The sequence below is a fragment of the Seriola dumerili genome, unplaced genomic scaffold (assembly GCF_002260705.1).
Source record: "Seriola dumerili isolate Sdu_G_001 unplaced genomic scaffold, Sdu_1.0 BDQW01000012.1, whole genome shotgun sequence".
NCBI lineage: Eukaryota > Metazoa > Chordata > Actinopteri > Carangiformes > Carangidae > Seriola > Seriola dumerili.
Window position 1 is genome coordinate 1,068,668 of NW_019174267.1, and position 21,270 is coordinate 1,089,937.

General features: G+C 40.1%; 1 protein-coding gene across 1 annotated transcript in view; it reads right to left on the reverse strand.

Moving 5' to 3' along the window:
• ppfia1 (PTPRF interacting protein alpha 1) overlaps positions 1-11,610 on the reverse strand; it is a 43,983-nt gene extending 32,373 nt beyond the window's left edge. The window contains exons 1-2 of the mRNA XM_022750257.1: positions 10,590-11,610; positions 8,609-8,878 (exon numbers count right to left, since the gene is read on the reverse strand). Coding sequence (XP_022605978.1) covers positions 8,609-8,878 — 270 coding nt within the window. The 5' untranslated portion in view covers positions 10,590-11,610. The remainder of the gene's footprint in view (positions 1-8,608; positions 8,879-10,589) is intronic.
• Between the last annotated feature and the right edge of the window lie 9,660 nt (positions 11,611-21,270).

A 21,270-nucleotide genomic window follows, 5' to 3' on the forward strand; every position in this document is an offset into this window, starting at 1 on the left:
GGATTCTCAAAAATGTGTCAACACATCACATCATGGCGACAGTTGAATAATCTCTTCTTCATCGTCAGCCTGCGCTGCATCAGGAGCTGAGATCGGAACCAATAGGCCTCCCTCCTACATAATGACTTTAGCCGTTCTTAAAAGCTTATAGCGTGTGCTGAAATCTGACACTGCGCAGAGGGCATCTGTTCTCCTGGAGGAGGACTCACCGTCAAAAACTAATTAGGCACCACAATGGCTTCTATTCAGAGCTGTGTAGCCTGCCGCTCTAACACACACACACACACACAGTGGCAGAGAGAAAAAGTCAATCTAACAGGAGGAGCTGACGAACGCTGGGTCGCACCTCCTCTTCTCCTCGACTAACTTCCATCAAAACGCGACATCACACTACACTGACTGTGTTCTTAATACATCCTGTGCTGTCCCCACTTACACATGCCTCAATCATTGTAAAGAGAATCCTAATCCTCCATGATGCTTTATTTATTAGAGGCAGATACCTGTGTGGTTTCTTTTCACTGCGACAAAACAACAGTATCGTAATCTGTCCATTCTCTTTCATAACTTGTCATGATGAGAAGCCAGAGCAGTATCTGCTTAAACTAGAGGAGACGGAGGTAAAAGGTTTCACAGATTCTGACTCTGTGTGTCAACGCTGGCTCCGGTTATTGTCTATGAACAGGAAAAATAATCATCTTAAAGAATAAATCACGTATGAGTAATCTGTACTAAACACCGTGATAGTTTCTGTGATTCGTCAGCGTTCTCACCTCCTGTATTTTCACCAAGAACCCACAGACCTGAAACCACAGTGAGGTTCTGTTACTGCAAATGCACTTCCTGTTTATAAAAAAAAAAAAAGAAGCCGATTGCGGTGAGGCTTTGAGTGAGCGTCTACAGATGTTCTTAATGTTAGCATTGTGTAACTGCTCAGAGTGTTGAAGTCTGACTACGAGCTGATGAGATGTAAAGGTGCTCACTACGGTTTGGACCATCATCATTTGACAGGTGTACAACAGGTGTGGCTACAAGGTGGTACAGTAGACCCAGGTCAGGCTTTCAGAGATCAAGCTTTGTGTAAGTTTCTATGAAGTTGGTTGAAACCGTTCATGTTCTCACCCTCATGCAGGTCTATGTTGAAATTATAGATATTTGACTTAATCCTATGAAAAGCCTCGCTCAACAGATGAGTAATAGAGCAGCTACAGACCAGTAACAGCTTCTCTTCCGCACTGTAAAATAAAATTCAACTTCTCATTATTCTAACTCATAATTCTAAAGAAAAGGGAAACGTTGAGACAAAGTTCTGACTCTTATCTTCATTGGTTCAATTAGTTATGTTGAGTTAATGACTGACTTCTGTGACATTCCATGAGGTTAATTGCTCTATTTTAACCCCAGTGAATTTATTCAACAAGGCTAAATTACTTTATGCTTCTATTTACTCTTATTTCTTTGTATTTGATCATCACAATTTGCATGTGTAACTTGTCTGCTACCCTCCGAGTTAATGTCTCAAGTTTGTGCTGCTCCGGCAATTAGAAATAACTGACTATACTATTTTACTTTGGTACAAAATGGAAATAAACTGGGATTTACAGACCCATAAAATAAGTCGTTATCAATTCTGTTTGTTGAGCAGTGTGAGTGGATGTGGAATTTAAACAGTTCCTTGTATCACCTATTACATAAAACCTTGTTTGCCAAAGATAACATTAACAAGAGGTTTACTACAACTGCAACAGCCTCCAGACATAGAGAACATTTTCTGAAAGAAATCCTCGCCTCCTTGAAGGCAACTGCTTCTCCAAACACGAGTTGGAGGATACTTGGTAAAAGGTTGTAGGAAGTCGAAAGCATTTTGTTTTTGGGCCAAACTAAACAGAGGAGCACGGCCTTCCCTCCCGTCCTCTATCTGTTTCCTTTTATGTTACTAATTCAGCTCACATTTGGCAAAAGCCAACACTTGCACTCCGTCACTTTCATGTCACTGCGTGGAACAAGTCCGCCTTTGTCTCCGTCTTGCCACTGTGCTCTCTCAATTCATGCCATTGTGCCACAGACTGGAATATCAAACTTGGTCAGTGCGGTCAATTGGCCCCTTCAAAATAAGGAGCAAAATATAAGAATGATCCTTTATTTATGTAGTAGTTTATAAAGTGTTTCACAAACATAGAAAATATACTATTAACTAATAAACTATTACAAGTTAGAAAAATAAATATATAGAAATATAAGAGATTAAAAACTAGTTTTGAGGACAGTGAGGTAACTGAGAATCAGCCTGATGGATTTGATTCCTTAAAGACAAGCAATAGATTTAAAATCAGTTCTGAACTTCATCAGTACAAGGAGGTGAGAATAGGGGCGATGTGCTCATATTCTGTGGTTCTTCTACGAGCTCTGGCTGCAGTGCTTTGTATAAGGTCGACTGATTTCTGGGGCAGCCCGGCTAATAATGAGTTACAGTAATGTAGATGGCTAGAGACAGAAGCATGTACGACACTTTGTGCATCAGCGAGTAAAAGAAACAATCTAATCTTAGCGATATTCCTGATTTGACAAAGATCTGACTTTGTGATTTTGATGAAATGTTCCTACAGTGCAAACCCAGAGACACAAGATTACTGCAGTTTTATCATCTTTCAGCATCATGAAAATTAGTTGACAACCAGGATCTTGTCTGGAAGTGAGGTAACCGAGATTTGTGGATCTATGTGTATGTCAACATAACAATGAAAAGAAATATTGTAGTTGTGGATAACTTGATCCAGTTGTAGGATGTAGATCGAGAACAGTAGCGGGGCCAAGAACAGATCCTTGAGGAATGCTGCGAGTAACATTTGCATAGTTAGACGAGACAGCAACTGATACTGAGAAGGTTCTGTCACTCAGGTAAGACTCAGGTAAAACAAGTCTAGGACAGTTATAGTCATGCCCACCAAATGTTTCTGTTGATCAATTAACACGCCATGATCAAAGGTCTGACGGCCAGCATTTGAATTTTTAACAGCAAATATCACCAATAAAAACCCGCCAAATTACAGCCATGGATCTGTTTTAAAATTACAAGTCATCAAGAGTGAATTTTGACTATCTAACATTTTTTTTGCCTACTACACTAAATATTAACCAAACCACCCCCCAAACACTGACTTCTCTACCTCTATTCTCTTCCTCTTTTTGCTTCTTATTCCATGAAACAGTTTCTCTTCTTGCACAATAGTTTAAACCAGATGGAAAACAGGACATTTTCAGCCATTCAAGGTGAACATCTGTTCATTAAGCAAATGTAGGAACCGACTACTGCTGTGACACTGCAAATGTCCCCAGTGTGGCACTAATAAATCTTAATGTTGATGGCTCAGGGAGTGAAATACTTCCCATCTTAACTCTGATTTAAAATAAAAAAGGATTTACAGACACAACAGTGTGTAAATCACATAAACACAAGCACACAGTCCCTGTAGATAAGTGTGATACGTTGGTATTATCGTATAGCTGTGTGTCACTGCCTCACTGGTACCTGAAGCTACAGCCCTAAAGGCAGATCTGTTTGTGGTCTGATCATCCAGTGAGACCGTTTTAGCCTCCCTAGTTTACAGTATTAGGTGTGCAGTAAGCTGCTGTAAACTGGCAGAACTGGCAGCAGCTCAAAGACTCTGCCGTCACTGACACGAGGTGTTCACTCATCTGACACATCATAAAGTAATAAATCTTATCAGTGAAGAGGGTGAGATATCAGTGGAGCTCCTCTTTCTCATGAATTTCACTTTTCATTTAAAGGTGCTATATATAAGTTTTTTCCATTGCTACATTGCTAACGTTAGCATTAGCAGCAGTTTACTTACCAGTCTTTCTGAGAGCTTCAGCGACCATTGTGTTTACAAGACAAGAGGTTTTAATACGTCCTCTGAGCAGCTACAGTGACTTGGTATTGAAGTGATGAGACAGGCCGGGGCTAGCTGGTTAGCATGCTAACTTCAGTAGAGGAAAAGAAGCAAAACAAGGGTTTCTTTCCACCTCTGGAGACAGATGTTGGTGATTAAAAGGACAAAGTTTGATACTGAACTCAAAACATTTCTTCTAGACTGGTAAGTAAACAGCTGCTAATGCTAACGTTAGCTATTTAGCAATAGCGAAAACTTACATATAGCACCTTTAATTCACATGTTGGATAAAACAATGCAATTTTCAGATAAAAATTTACATGTATTAAGTTATATTAAATTAATATAATAACCCTCACCAGATATAAAGTTACCTAATTTCTCCTGCACTGAATTTAACTGGATAAAAACGAGCAAGGGGCATTTCATATGTTTGATAATGTCATCTGGTCACAAGATTGAAGAAATTAGTGGTTGCGGTGGCACCACGTTTGCAAGTTTGGTGAGAAAAAAGTGTGAACGAAGCAACACCGAACGTTTAGCGAACCGAACCACTTCTTTCTCTTTTACTGCCTAAACAATGTTCGCCGCAGTTGTACAACACAGCTGGATGTTCACTGCCAGCAGACAAACAACACACACAGCGATACCCACTTCAAGCAAAACTATTACAAGCCTTGGCTGACACAGAGGCACTGAGATTTACTTTACCGCAACATGTGGGCCCTAAAATTGGACTACCCAACTGGTGTCAATGAACTATCCTCAAGATGCCATTTGATTGATGGAGAGTCAGATCAGAGTTGGACTGCACACAGAATGCATAGACCAAAAAATAGAAGGCAAATAGAACAAATAAGCACCATCCGACAGGGCACGACTGCAGTTTGAAAAAGCCGTTGACATGTGAGCGAGCCGCCCAGGAATGTTTGTGCATTCCACTCGAAGGGTACTCTCACCAGGGGGGAGGGAAGAAGGGAGGAGATTTCACCTCCCCTTTACCTTCCTACTCCAGCCTGAAGACCTCAACTCTCTCCAACACAGACACTCTGCCACATCATCTCAGACAAGAGTCCCTGCACAACTGTGTGTCGAGTGTATGCATTCATTAATCTCTTCTCCGTAAGGGATGGAAACACGACTTGACAGACACCTAGAGCGACATGTGTCGGAGTAAACACAACAGGCAACTCCAGCAATACAAAGTCAAAACATGCAACACAAGACATTTTTAATGTTGACCCAGCATTTTATATAAGAGCTTTCAATACTGACAACCTCACATTGATCTGAAAATGTATTAAAAGGAAATTTTGCTAAAAAAGATTAAACGATATGTGGAAAAGCCAATTAAAGTTTTTTAACAATGTAGTAGCAGATTTATATTAGTCGACACTCAAAGTTGAGATCTTTGTTACAGTTGGGGTTGGGAAACAAAACTCAGTTGCAAATTAGAACCGAATTCAAAGTACCCGTAACAAAAATTCAATTTCAGCTCCGCTTATTGCAAACAAAGGCTACGTATCTGCAAGGACATACATAGCTATCCTCCAGGACTGGTTGACATGACTACATCATGCATCAAAACAGCAGCGTGTCAGTTTGTTTAGATACCAGCTAGCGTGCATGGCCATCTGCATAGCTATCACCACAACAGTGTGAAAGATGGATCACCAGAGAGAGAGAGAGAAGGTAAAAGAACAAGGGAAAGAAGAAGAAGAGGAAGAGGAGGAGGACGACAGACTGAGGTCGTATTCAGGCTGAAGACTCTTTTGAAACATCTGTCTTCATTAACTGTATCGTGGCTCCTAAAATAAATCCACCTCTCCATCTTTGTTCGAGTGCTTTAATACTTGTATCACTACAGATTACAGTCCACACGAGCAGCCTGTGTTTAATATTCGCTCACTCAAAAGTTAATTGTGCACTGCATGCACTCTCTCTCGGCCTTTCTCCATTAGTCACTGCTCCACACACAAACATGCACCTCTATCTTTACCAGAATAAAGATCCTTTTGTTATCTAAATATCTGACCTGAAAGGGGAATCAGTAAGAACAAAAAGGAGTTTTAAATAAAATAAAACAAAAGAATTTTGCACATATATGTATTAACACCAGATTACACCATATAAAGTGCCTCTACTTTTTTAACAGCTGGATTTTCTTGCCTTCTAAATACAAATCCCAGGAGGCTTGGCGGAACGCCAGATGATCAGCTGACAACACAGCTGGAGTATAAGCAGTGGCGTGCATGAACACACGCACACACACACACACACACACACACACACACACACACACGTATGAACTGACTGAGATCAATTTAACCAATTCATTTTATTTGTATTATTTAGTGCTGCACAATTAATTGAAATATAATTGAAATCGCAATTTGACCAAATACAATATTCAAATAACAGGAGCTTTTTTTTTTTTTTTTTTTTGGATAAAGGTAAAAGGTGTGACGACACTGTTGTCCACTGTTGGCAGCATCAGTGTTGTGGTGCTACAGAGACGCCACAGCCTACAAATCCTATTCTCCAGACGTAAAGGAACATGTTTGTTTGGTACAAGACAAAAATCACATCATCATCATTTTTAAATTTGTGAGATGTGAGAATGAAAATGCAAAAACCAAAACCATTCCAACTGAAATCACAGTATCTGCCAAAATAATCATATGATTTTTTTTGTGCAGCCCTAGTATTATCTATGTATTTTTAACAGGTTACATTTATGTGTCTGTTTTAGTGATCCTCAAACTGACAACCTCACTATTAATTGCATGTATGAACATTTGAGAATTAATTAATAAGAACAGTTTGATTGTGCCGTGTATACAAAGTCTGGTGGCTTCTGACTCTTACTTTACATAGTATGTAAACACGGTGCACGTAGTTCATCTTCAACGCCGCCATCAATTCAACATCCATAAACACACTAGCTTGTGTTAATGCTCGCGATGGCAATGCTTTACTTTTACATGTTTATCTCCATATATTTATTCTGCACTACATTAAGTGTCAACTGAGCAAATCAGAGTCTGAATGTTTGACTCTGGATCTAGTTTTCCTGGCTGTGCAACACACAGCAGCAGAGACGCAGCCCTGGCATCACACAGACGTGTTTAACATCACGTCTTACCATCTGATGTTCCAGGAAAGTTGAAGCCTCTATCTGCATCTACCTCTGCTCTGTTTTCTACATGCAGCCTCACAATCCACAGTCCTTTCTGCTTCCAGCACTGTGATCTGTCATACTCTGCATGCCTCTCAGCCCCCCCCCCCCCCCCCCCCCCACATTTAATAACGTGCGAGTTAAACACCATGTTAACTTAATAAACTGGATGTCGGTTCAACCGAAACTACAACAACGCTGAACTGATTACTGGCCTCTTATGCATCATTAAAAGCTGGAAACTTGATCCCTTTGTTTTAAATTTAAGACCATGGAGGGTGAAACATGAGACAATAATACAACAGAGACAGATGGTTGGGTTGGGATCAAGATCCCCTCCACAGTATGCAAATAGCAGAAACTATTGCATTTTAATTGCATGCACTCAAGTTCTTGTATTATATACACATACAGTTTTTAACTTTTTACTCTGTATCTTTTTTTCAGACCAAATTAGTTTCTCATTGCAAACATGACCTTCTTCTTCTTCTTCACTCATTTGAAGCTTGATTTTTTTTTTTAAATCCACAAACAGATCATCTCAGAGAATGATTATGATCATTTTATCTAACTCTACTGTTGCGGACTCTACTCGTAGTAAAATGGCTGACAGTGTGCCACGATGGACCTAATTTGCCTTGGTGCACACCCCACTGCACCTTGCAGTCAGTCAGCCATACAACTCACAATATGATGCCAGACTCTGGGATCACTTTGTCCACTGTGGGAGCCAAAGATCTGTAAGAGCTGTCATCCTAGAGAGAAACTGCTACTTGAGCTAACAGCGCTGCTAACAAGACACTCCCATTCAGGCTGACACAGTGACACGGGTCAGGCTCGTGTTAGCGGTCTGTCTGTACGGGTCGGATATGAGTCAGACACGGCCCCACTTTGGTAAAATGAGATTACTACCAGGAATGGAAGTTAAATAGGGACGCCCCGATTGATCAGCCAGTTTTCATTAAAAATACGTGACGTCACCAATCACCTTCAAACCCATCACCTGTGGTTAATACTCTGGCGTCTGCGGCTGAGAGAAGCGCTGTGTGCGGTCTAGTGTAGCCCTGCCTCCCACTGACAGGCCACCAAAACAAAACAACAAGTGCGTGAGACTGATATAATGTACGCCATCTGCAATGCATGCCATGAATTTTTCTTTTTTTGAAAATGCACACAGGGCTGAGGTCATATTTATTTCATTGGTTACAGTTTGCATACAGCCTGTATCTGACTTGAAATCCTATTATTCTTTAGTTTATTATTTTTTAGCTTGCATAATGCAACTGAGTTCATGTTCTGAGACATGTTGCCTTTTATTTATTAGACTATTTGCACTGTTTAGGCTTAATAATTTTTTATTCAGTCTGTTAATAATAACTACTAAACCAGCTGCTACAACTAAACACAAAAAATTATTGGTGTTGGTATTATTTGACATGATTCTCCGGTCTTATCAGTGAAGTGTTTGAAACTACAGACTTACTACATCATCATCATCATCATCATCATCATCATCCAGCTCTGTGTTCTCACTCACCTGTGGCAGGGCAGTGTTTAGTTGTCTCTGCAGTGAGTCCCTTTCGTGGCTCACTTCGTGCAGTTTGCTCTGAGTCAAGCCCAGATTCTCCTGAGTCTCTCTCAGAGTCTCCAGAAGACGGTCCCTCTCCTCCAGCATGGACACCATCAGCGACTCAAAGTGACCCTCCGAGTCCGACTGCAGGGGGGAGCCAGAGCCGCGCCGACCACCGCCGCCTCCCCCGCCGGGCCCTTCGGCCTCGCTGATGGTGGGCATCACCTCGCACATCATCTACAACCATGAGAGCAGTAAGACCAAAGGAGAGCGGGAGGAGAGACAGTTTGGAGGTAGAAGGAAGAAGAGAATTAGGAAGGAGAGAAAAAAAAGTACAGAACTGTCAGTATGAAGATACTTGATTATTTATTGTAGAGAACCATGAACAAAATTAAATTCACACTCTCTGTTGTTGGGTGGCAGCATAAGAATCTTATGTCAAAGCCAGAGGATATCTATCACTGACATCAGCAATTTATATAAGAGCCCATCCATGTTTATGTAAAAGTCACAACACAAACGAATTTAACTCTAAAATATTACACCTGTCCAAGCAGAGCTGAGCTTGTATTGGTTGGGATTCTTCAATGTCTACCACGGCCAGAATTTGGACATTTTCATTCATTCTCATTGCAATGACGCATTCAAAAATGATCAGTAAATTTAAACATATAGCTTCTAAACAATATAATCACGAATGCAAATGTAACTGGTTTTAAAATAGGCTATATATTGTTCTATGTTCTAAAGCAGAACTGTGAGAGATTTAACAGAAAACAGAAAACAAATGCACCTCCAAGGCCATTTAAAGCATTTGCCATTATAAAAGCTTATCAACCAAGTGGAAGGGAAAATTGAGCCGTATCAGCTCATCAGTCTTACTAGTGGTTAAATACTATGGCGATACACTTGCCCAGTGTAAACAGTCAAGTGAACCGTCATTGGTACTGTTCAGAAAAGAACAGACAGCCTTAAATTAATCACAGGCAGCTAAGAAAGCTGTGTTGTGTGAAGCTTGTTGGTAATGCTGGATCTACCAGCAGCAGGGCAGGAAGGTTCTGGGGAATTAGAGCCACTCTCCACACCAAGGGGCTTAGGTCCTGTAGACAGACTGCTAGACAAAAAGCCAAGAATCATGTGAGCTGGATTTAACATACCTACAAGGAACAACAATTTACAAATTGGAACAAGTGGAAATAAGTGGCAGCCAGAGCTTCCCCTTCATCTTATTCTTTGCATCACCAGATATGCCAAAAGCCATTTGCTTTCAGAAACCACTGTGTTCAGTTCAGTGCACTACACTCAACTGTATCTTCCATCAACTGTGTCCAAAAGCTGGACCATACTTATTACATACAAATTAATCAGACAAAAAAAAAAAAAAAATCAACCTCCCATCCTTAATTAATTACAAATACAGATTATATGTTCCTGGGGTTAAACAGTATTTCTGTTGGAAGGAGTCAAACTTAACCTAATTTATGAAGAGAAAAATACAAAACCAACGCTCCATATCCAGGTCAAGCCACTCAGGCTCAACAATGTTTATGAGGGGGAGGGTCACTCAGCATCCATGAGAGGGAGTGACAGATGGTGGGTCCAGTGTAACTTAGCAGCATGGACATGATGGCATACGTCAAAAAGTAAAAATGAAAGAACAAGACCTTTAAGACCTTTAAACTTTAAGACTTTAAAGACAGAGACTGAGGGATGTGTTTTGAGCATTGATAATTACATTTGCAAGTATCAGCCTAATCAAATTTTAATCTTTGGTAAAGGAGAATTAAGTTTGATAATGGAGTACATGAAGTCCATATACAGTTCAATCAGTGTTGTCCACTATGATTCAGTCACATACAACACATCTGAAAATATGATCGGTCACTTCTAACTCAATACTCTAACTTAAGCCCAAAGTTTTTCCAGTTTTCATGTGTCTATACCTCACCTTTGATGAATACCGCTATTCCAAATGTCTTTGAAATCCACGTTATTTTATGATGTCAAGTAAATGTCAACAAAGTCCAGGTGCTCCAACTGTATGTCACAACCTCGTCAAGCTTCACAAATATCTAGAGTCATTCAGAAGATATAAATCCCATTCAGAGGCTGGGAAGCATTAAGGCTGTTAAAACTGTATCTTCCGTGAAAAAAAACAGGGATAATTTCCTAAAGGCCTCAAAGCGAAACCCACATAAAGTGAGCAGGGGGCAGTATTCCAAGTTTGGCCGGCTAACTCAACGTTAGCAAAGCTAGCAAGAAGTAAGCTGGTGATTCGATGATTGCATATCTGGATTTGGAAGTAAAGTGTCTATCTTTGCTTTTCAAAACAAACGTCCATCCTCAGAAATAAAGTTCAACTCGCCGAAAATAACATTAAACAACAGGTAGACAGGTGACGATACAGTTAGGTGACGTGGAAACAGTTGTAGCCTTGCTAGCGTTAGCTAATTTGAAGCAGAGTTCTTTGGCTTGAAGTCAGTTTAAACGTTAGCTACTAGCCAGCTAGGTAGCTAACGCTTGCTAGTTTCATATACTAACTTAGCTCAGATAACGTCAGGTAGTTATCTAAGGATAAGCTCTATTTTGTATAAAAGTAGACAACACGATAAAATATCTCATACTTATTTATCTTACATTATTAAAAATACTAAAAAGAGGTTTAAAATCCTGAAATAAAACTCCAAAGCTCTGTTGAAATGATTAATCTATCAAGTAACGTTAGCGCATCGGCTAACGTTAGCTTCCCTTCGATTCGGTGAAGTCGCGTCACCACATCACGGTTCGAAAACTTCCAGCCAACACTGAACGTTAGCGAGGTTGTGTTCCGTTTAGAAAAATCCAACCCGCAAATAAAAACTTATATTCCCTTCGTTTCCGTCCGAGGTTCCGATGTTCTCTCGGTATTTCCAACAAAAAAAGGTCCGTGAGTCCGGTCCTTCCCTGTCGCCACTGCCTGCCAGCCTCGGCAGTCGGGACAGCCAATGGTGGGCTCCGCGTCGCTAGCGCCTCTCATTAGCCGGGTAGTCCACGGGAAGGGAGCGCGTCCCAGATCGGCAACAGGAGGAAAAGGGAAAAGCAACACCTCTGTCGGCTCCTCTCTCAGGTAAGAATCCACACAGCTGAAGTTACAGAGAGAAAACTTTAATTTTTAAATGTCCACAAGACTTTTTTATTCATTGGCCACAGTGTCAAACTACGGTCCATTACCTCTACAGCCACATGAGCTATTTCATTTACTGAGTTGTCATTTATGAAGGTATATATTCTAATGTAAACTGTTGATAACAACATATGAATCCACATATATTTCATCTAACATGAAAACCTTATGATTTCATATTGCAATTTTTTTTAAACATTTAATTCTTTGTAGATTACCTCCTACAGAAGTTTTTTCCAGCAACAAAAAAGGTAAAATTACAATATGATATAACTGAAATTAAAATTCTACATTTCCCTCTTTGCATTAATGTTCAAATTGCTGCAAATAGCTCCGTAACTCATCCCCATAAATGATGGTAAACAGTACGGATTGATGGGTCAAACGTCTTTATCATAGATAATACAGAATATATAATATTGAGTAACGTTATAAAAATGTAACTACTTCACTGAGTGACCTACATTCAGCTGCAGCAGATGAAATTGCTGATAAAACAATACGTATTAATGTAGGACTCACAATAAAGAGAATAGTGGCGCCATCTTGTGGTGCATCAACACCACATATCTTGTATAATGCAATGCAGTAATGTATGTAATAATAAATATAGTAATAAGAAAATATAATAGTAATTAGAATAATAGAATGTAAATAGAATGAAATACAATAAAAATAAGAAATATAAATACAGGTTTATAAAATGATGAATGAATGATGGTGATATTTGGCCAGTACTTACATTTTGACTGTATTAATATATTGAATTTTGGATATTGCCCAAGCTGGTTGGAAAATAAAATTTACTGAACATTTAACATAGCAGAATAAATAAAAAAGTGCAGATCATTTAGACAAATACTGAAATGATGAGTCAATGGAGAGAAAATTAAGTATTTTAATAGCTCACAATTTGCTTTTGCAATTTGTGAAGGGAGGTTTGGCGATGGCTCATCAGGTGGTTACATGCTTGAGACTTAATTCGCATTTCTATGTCATTGTATATAGTTTTTAATTTACTTTATTTGTTCTAGATTCTGTTTCTATTCTTATTTTATTTCTTTATTACATTTGTGCCTTTGTGCTGAATTTCCTCTACGGGCGATCCTTAAAGGTTTATCTCATCTCATCTCATCTTATCTTATCATAACTCATCTCATCTTATCATATCTCATCTTGTCTTGTCTTGTCTCATTTTACCACCTCTGGTAGTAGTAGTCTTTAATTTATACACCTCAGAGCTACATCAACAACACTTGCCAAGGTGACAGTTTTGCTGTTTGCCTTTACAGTTTATAACCCTCCTTTACTTATGGATTCACATTGTTGTTTGCTGCTTAATTAGTTGTCTGTATATTTTCCTACATGTAACAGATTCTAGTTTATAAACCGTGTCTCTGAAATGTGACGAGGTTCAGCAACAGGACAGTGTTATGGTATAAATTCAGTAATAACTTCAGAACAGAGCATACATAATACATTATTAGAAATATCTGTGTGTTTGTGTGTGTGAGAGAGGAAAGATAATTAATAAGGACAAAAGCAAAAATATGCGTGAATATATTTTATTGTTAAGTTTCTTACATTCATTTGCCATTGAAAGCCTTAAATATAATGACTGACATAAAAATCAACATATTTGCATTAAATCAGACTGTAGTACATACAAATAGAATCGGTTATAAATAATAATTGTCATCCCACACCTGTGAACATTAACAGAGCAGCTGTAGTACTATCAGTGTACTAGTTCATCAGTGTTATTTCATATTAAAGTTCTATGATTTTCCAGTTGCACAGATATATTTCTCCTGACTCCGGTATGTCCACAGCTTATACACATGTAGCTGTGGACATTTCTAATGAGGTTTAAGTAAGGTTAATTAATTTAAATGTGTGAATGAAGATATACATGAACACCCCAAAACCTACTGGAAAAAATCATCTAACTAAAGATTTAAATATTCTGATATACTTCATGTAAGACTAAGTTTTCAAACGCTGCTGTCTTAACTTTCAAGCAGAGGTTTGTAGTTGACCTTTGACATTTTGACCTTGTACGTGACCACTCCGCAGATCATGCCGATGACTGCCAGAAGGCAGCCAGCGATGAATACCAGGTTCAGGTTCAGGCCCGGGTTGGTCACTGGAGGAAAGAGAAACACAATTTGAATTTAGTCGTGTCCAAAATCGAACTCAAATAATGCAGGTGTGCTGTTGAGGAAACACCTGTTTTCATACCTGAGGCTGCGGGGGTCTCTACCGATCTCCTCAAGCGCAGGGGGCCCTGGGAAATGAAGTGGTTCGTGCTCTGGATGACAGTCTCTCTCTTTCCGATGTGATGGTGACCGCTCGTCCACGTGGAGTTGATGCAGCCCTGCGAGGCCCTGGTGTTGGGGTTTCCTGCCTCACACATCAGGACTGAACAGGTGACGTACACCTGAACACAACGAGACACAATGTCATTATATCAGCAGACAGACTGTTGCCTCCTGTGGTCAAACCTCTGCTCCTCTTAATCCTCAATTACTGTTAATCTGAGTCATTTTCAAAACTTTATTATTATTATTATTATTATTATTATTATTATTATTATTATTATTATTATTATTATCATTATTATTATTACTAATGAGCTGCTGGACATCTGATTTTCCCATAAGGGATTAATAAAGTATATATCTATCTATCTAAAAGAAAATGATGAATTGCAATTTGTATAAAGGACTAGTTCAACCACCTCCACTCTCACATCTGTCTCTTAAAAATGAGCTGGTTATCTTATGTTAGCATACAGCTAGCCTAGTAACAAAATCTACATAGCAGCATCTATAAAGCTCAATAACTGGTGCAAAATATCTCATTTAAAAGTGTAAAACTCCAGGAACTCTCCAGTAAAACTAGTAAGTCGCCTGATCAAACTAAATCTATGGTCCGTTGCTCACCTGGTCGTATAGTCCAATGAACTTGAAGGCCTTCATGCTGAACCTGAACTGTTTGTTGTGGTCGGGTGTGTAGATCTCAACAGTTGGGTCCACTTTGCACCTGGTCAAAGAAAAGAAAAAAGAAAAAGATAAGAACATCGCCTCTGCACTCGCTGCCAAATCACGACTTTTAAATCCATCTTGTTGGATGAGAGGAGATAATCATCTAGAAGTGGAAAAGAGACATTTAATATGTTTCATACCCATTCTCAATGATGGGGTAGGTTGGCTGGTAGTTGGGGTTGTCAAATGGTGCGGCGCTGCAGGAGTCGATGAACAGCTCGGTGTTGTTGAGTGAAGATTTGGCCTCTATCTGCATGTAGATCCTGCTCTGCAGGTAATACTCCAGAGGGTATAAGTCTGCGTTGATGCTTTGCTGGAACAGGTTGTCGGGGTAGAACTCGAAGTTGTAGGTGAAGGTGCCGTAGCCCTTTTCCCACACCGTGACGTTCTCCCTGTGTGCCTTGAAGCTCAGTGTTACGTTTCCTCGTTTGGGGTACTGGCAGCAGAAGTTCACCTCCAGCTGGTGCTTCCTGGTGATCAGGTCGGTGCTCTTGTCCACGCTGGTGATTTCATTCTTGAATGTGAGGAACTCGTCATCTTCCTGTGGGGGGAAAAAGTCAGGCATTCAGTCCTCACACAGTGGACGAAAACAAAAAGGAAACACCAGTAACGTGACGGAACAAACGACCCCTCGTTACCTCGATCTGGGTGCCGCAGGCGTTGAGGGGGACGACGGCGATGACGTGGGTGCTGTTGGAGTGTGTCTTCAGGCTGCAGGCGGTGTTGGTGGAATCACTGAGCTTCAGATGATCCTCAGTGAGTCCATGCAGCGTCGATTTGACAATATGTACTGTCATTGTCGACTCCCTGCAGACCACGTGGGATTCAACTGCAACGACATGTGTATATTTTAACTATTATGACTGAAAATATTCATATCTGTAAATATTTTATCATTTTAGATGGAAATATTTTTAAATTCAGTCGTGTAGATATGTCAAAATATACTGAATATTATAGTATATATTTAACTTCATATTGATATTAATTGTAGGTAGACAAGTTATCTGTTATTCAGTTATCTGTCAACAAGTTATCTGCTGCTACTTTTTGTATTTTGTATCTTGTATCTTGTATATCTAAGTATTTAATTGTACATATTATATTTTATTATATTATTTATCTTTTTTAGGTATTTGGTTTTTTGTCACTGTGTGTGGGATTAATAAAGGAATAGCTTATCTTATCTTAACCCTCTGGGGTCTGTCTACTCCCTGGGGAATACAATGAGCATGTTTTATTTATAGTAACATAACTTTATTTCTATGTTTATCACTGTAGCTCAATGTATAAAATTTTTAAAACTGTGAATCACTAATATTGATTTGATTTGAAGACATACAAATAGAGTTTATTATAGTTTTATTTATGATATTTTTCTGCTGTATTTGTGTGTTTACGTAGTAAAACAATATTTTTTACAACCCTGAACTGTACTATAATGATATTTTGAGTGTTTACCACTTTTTTGGCGTTGTTGGCAGCTCTCAAATAAAATTAACAAAATGAGAACCTAAAGAAAAAATGAAAACTGTGAAGTCTCACCATCCCTTGACCTGACGTTCACCACAATACACCTCATCTCAGACTGATAGACTCGAACGCTGCTGTTTGTGGTGTTCACAGCAGACCTGCAAAATATGTAAAAAAGTTAAATGATGGTTTCTCTCACAAACACTGATCTGTCATAGAGGAAATGAACCCACGGCTCACATTTTCACTGCTTCAACCACAAAGCAGATTGGGTGATAAGATCCCTCGTCGTCAGCCGTAGGCGTCCACCTGATGACGAACTCGCCCTGCGTGTTCTTGTGCTTGCTGATGTTCTGCGGCCCACTGAGGATTACGTTCTGTATTCTGTGTGAAAACAAAAGACCTTTCTTTGTTGTCACTGATTTAACTCACTTGCAACACATGCTGATATGATGACAACGTTTTGCCGCCTCACTGAACGTGTTGGTTTTCACTTACTTTGCTTTTGAAGCATAGGCTTTGACTTTGATCTCCAGCTCTTTGTTGACCTCTCCGGAGAGTCGTGCTCCGTTCTGAGGAGTTGGATCCACTAACTTGGGCAAGAAGTCTCCGTACTGACATGAGGGAGCAGGTGGGTCCACTGGAGTTAAAAAAAAAGATCAATTTAAATCCCAAAGTGCAATAAAAATTCAGTAGCTATGAGTGAACTGCCGCTGTGCCACTGTCATAAACAAAAGCTTTGAGTCTTCCGGCATGTGTTGAGAAAATCTTGCCACGTCATAGAATAAATAATCCTCCTAAAACCTTTAATATACAAATAATGACTTAGAAATGGAGCTGTGGAGCTTCATAAACACATTACACACAACAGTTAACTGAATAAATACAACATTAAAGATCTAATAACTTTTTCTTTTTTTTTTTTAAATCAGTTTTCTTCATTTGGATTCTTGATGTCAATATTTGTAAAGTAGAGGCTACAGGCCAGAAAGTTTTATCCCCCTGTGGGCGGTGCAGCAGCAGCTGTTTGCTCAGTATGAGTTAATTTGGACATGTATGAGGACAAGTAAACTCTTCCTTACCAAGTACAGAGAATTGCAAAGGCAGTTTACTGAGAGGACCAGGGTTGTTTGTGGCTGTGGATGATGTTGTGGCTGTGGATGATGTTGTGGCTGGGGATGATGTTGTGGCTGTGGATGATGTTGTGGCTGTGGATGATGTTGTGGCTGGGGATGATGTTGTGGCTGTGGATGATGTTGTGGCTGTGGATGATGGAGCGGCTGTGGATGATGGAGCGGCTGTGGATGATGGTGTAGAGTAGAAGTAGAGTAGAGTAGAAGAAATGAATCCCGTGGTCTGTGCAGTTATTGGCTCAGATGTTGTAGTACCCCCTGTCTGTTGGGAATTGTCTCTCCTTCTCCTAAACCTAGGCAGTGGAGCCTTGTTGAACTGGGATCCGTCTGAGTAGGTCAGAGTGATGCTGCGTCGTGGGAAGTCCTCCACCACCAACTCAAATCCAAAAACACTTGGGCTGGCGCTGGCGTTGTAGTAGTGTAATGTGCAAGAGTCCTAAAAACATGAACATTTAGCAGTTAAGAGAAGCAGAGCATCAATCCATTAATATATAATTTATTAGGAAATAGATTTTTCAACTAACCTGATCCAAGTGGAAGCCTGAAGGCGGGTTGCAACCGCCGCACTCTTTATCTCTGAGGGTTCCATGTCGGCATCGAACCTGGTCGTCATCAGGATCAGAGGATATCAGGTTGTATGTCCGTGGGCAGTTCTCAGGAACTCTTGAATAGACACATTCACACCAGTTAGTAAAGCTCAAGAGATGAAATCAGCAGTTGAAAACAGGAGGGTGTTCTCTGCAGTCAGAGGTTAGTTAGTAGTTTCATGGTGACTGCAGGAAACTCACCGGAGGAAAGGCAGAATGGCAATGTCTGGTGATCTGTTTGGTTTTCTGGTGTCAGATCTTGTTCCCAGATCCACAAGAGTCAGCAGCCTCCAGTCTCTCAGCATGTTGCGTGTTGCCATCCAGCAACAGGAAGCTGCCCTGTTAGTGTGGAGACAACACTTACAATACTGCAGATACAGATGTGTGGAACTGAACAGACTTTATGTAATAAACAAAGGTTATGAACAGCAGCAACAATATTTAAAGGTTTTATATAAAGAATAAAAAAACACCCACCTCTCTTGAAAAGGTTTGTCAGTCTGCACAGTCTTCCTGACGACTGTTTCAGTTTCACACCATTGAAAGGTAGTCTCCGGTGAATTGACGCTCTCGTCAACCACACCTCTCCGAGTGCTGTTGGTCACGCCACAGTCGCCTCTGTAACAGTCCCAGTCAAGAAACGAGTTACATCCATCGAACGTTTCCCTGTTGCGAATGTCCACCTGCGGAAAAAGAGCAAATTAAAACTGCAGCCTGAATCACAGTCAGAAGGTCGTCCAGCTCCAAGAGAAGTGATCCAGATATCCAGCTCCTAACCCTAACTTCATTTGCAAAAGAAATCATACAGCATTCTCCTTTTTTTCATGAACAGGTTAAAACACAAGAACACAATCTGAACTCTCCATGGACACCTTGGATAAAACTGACTAAGGCTAATAATAATAATAATAATAATAATAATAATAATAATAATTCTGTGTAGCCTGTTCAAAGATGTTGAACAAAGTAAAAAGATAAAATAGACTCAAGAAATTTACTGAATTAAAATTGTCTGTATTCTATCAGAACAACCAGAATAATGATGTTCACACAAAACAAACATAATACAAATAATAATAAAAAGTGATGAGAGAGGAGATTCCCAGACTATGACATGATCTACAGTGAATGTTACATAACGTTATCATATCTCTCACCCTGTGTGATCCGTCAGGGTTTTGTCCTCTGTAGGTGAAGGTCGCGGTTCCTCCGAAGTGATGTGAAGCGGTAACCAGTGAGACCAGGAGCACTGGGACCAGCAGCACCAGTGTGGAAGCCATGATGTCTAGAACTGAACTCTGTCTTCAGATTCTCTGCTGTTCACATCCAACTGCTGCCCCTTTATATAGAGAACTGAAGCTGGACCCGGTGCTGTTAGGTTGAAAGGAATGAATACTATGTGTGAGAACAATAGTTCCATCTCTAAGAACTGGTTTTCACCAAACCAAACAGTTTGTACTGTAAACGCCTTGTTCAAATTCCTCCATCAACAGCACATACCTCAATTATTAAACCTGATTAGTGTGTATCAAAGACTCATTCATTTTATTTATCCGGCAGGGGAGAAAGAGAGTTCTTATCGAGAGCGTTATGAACCTGAAAAAATGACTGGACTGTATATGATATTATTCTTCAACGTACATTCCTGCACAGTTCCCCCTCTAATGATTTTAAAGACAGTTTCCAACTGACATGGTTGAATTTCTTTAAATGTGGATGTTTGTCCGGATATAAGAAGGGAGGGGCCAGATAATGGTTCGGTTCACCTGAACATTAAAGACACATTCAAAGACAAATTGATTCAATTCTCATTTAACAATCCATATTATATATATGTTTGTGACCTTTTATGTACTGATAATTTAAAAAGGAGAGGCAGGAACCACCCCCCTGGGTCTAGGGTGAGTTGCGGCCCCAAGAGAAGGACTTCAAGTATCTCAGGATCTTGTCCATGAGTGAGGGTCAGATGGAGCGGGAGGTCGAAAGACGGATCGGTGCAGTGTCAGCAGTAATGCAGACGTTGTACCAGAACGATTTTACCAGTCGATCTACGTTCTGATCCTCACCTCTGGTCATGAGCTCTGGGTAGTGACTGAAACAATGAGATCGCGACTGCAGGTAGCTGAAATGAATTCCCTCCGTAGGGTTGTCTGGGCTCAGCCAGTTGAGGTGTTTCAGGCATCTGATAAGGATGCCTCCCAGGCGCCTTCCTTGGGAGGTTTCTTAGACACATCCAACTGGGAGAAGATCCCGGGGGGGACCCAGAACTCGCTGGAGGGATCCTCCTGGGAACGCCTCAGGATCCCCCAGGAGGAGCTGGAAAGCTTCGCTGGGGAGAGGGACGTCTGGAGTCCTGCTTAACCTACCGCCACCACGACTCGACCCCGGATAAGTGGAAGAGGATCAGTGGATGGATGGACTCCTTCATTCCTACAGTCAGAAAAGAATTCTAAAAATGAGCATTTATGTTTAAGACTCCTTCAGACAAGAATAACTTACAACTCAACATTCGATCATTTCACATGTTCAGAATTGGTTTGACATTTTATTTTGAGATAAACTGTCCATGTTTCAGATGATACTGTACCTACACACAACACACTGTGGTGTATATTCTATATTCTTCAGTACATTTTTACTGGGCAAGCATCTGTTCACAGCCTCTCTGTGGTCACCTAGAGGTCAGTGCACTTGTGTCTGATGTTTGACTGCCCTGGTTGAAGTGTGTCTCTTGAATTAATGGTTGTTGTGTTTTGTCGTTCCTATTATTTTAATGTCTGTTTTGATTTTTTTTTTCATTTTTGTTTTCATGTGTGTGTGTGTGTGTGTGTGTGTGTGTGTCATCCTGGCAAATTGTGGTCCTGGAAACATCTACTGCAGTGGGAACTAGAAATGTAATTTGCACGTGATGTGTCGACAGGCATTCACTGTTTAATTAGATTTAATCACCTTTCTCTTTTATCTCCAATAAATAATAAGTACAACATGGACTTCTCAGGACTGAACTTAAGTGTTAGAGATATTTTCTTGACCATCAGCAGCTCAAACCTGCCCTACTGAAGTAATACTGTACTTCATCAGCTGGGGTTGATATAATGTTAGAATACAGAACCAGCCTAATCTGGATCACTGAGGTAACGAAGAAACTAAAACAATTTATGAAGAAAACCAACACGTGATCACTGTTGAAAACTTGCACTTGAAATGAAGGTAGATAGGTATACAG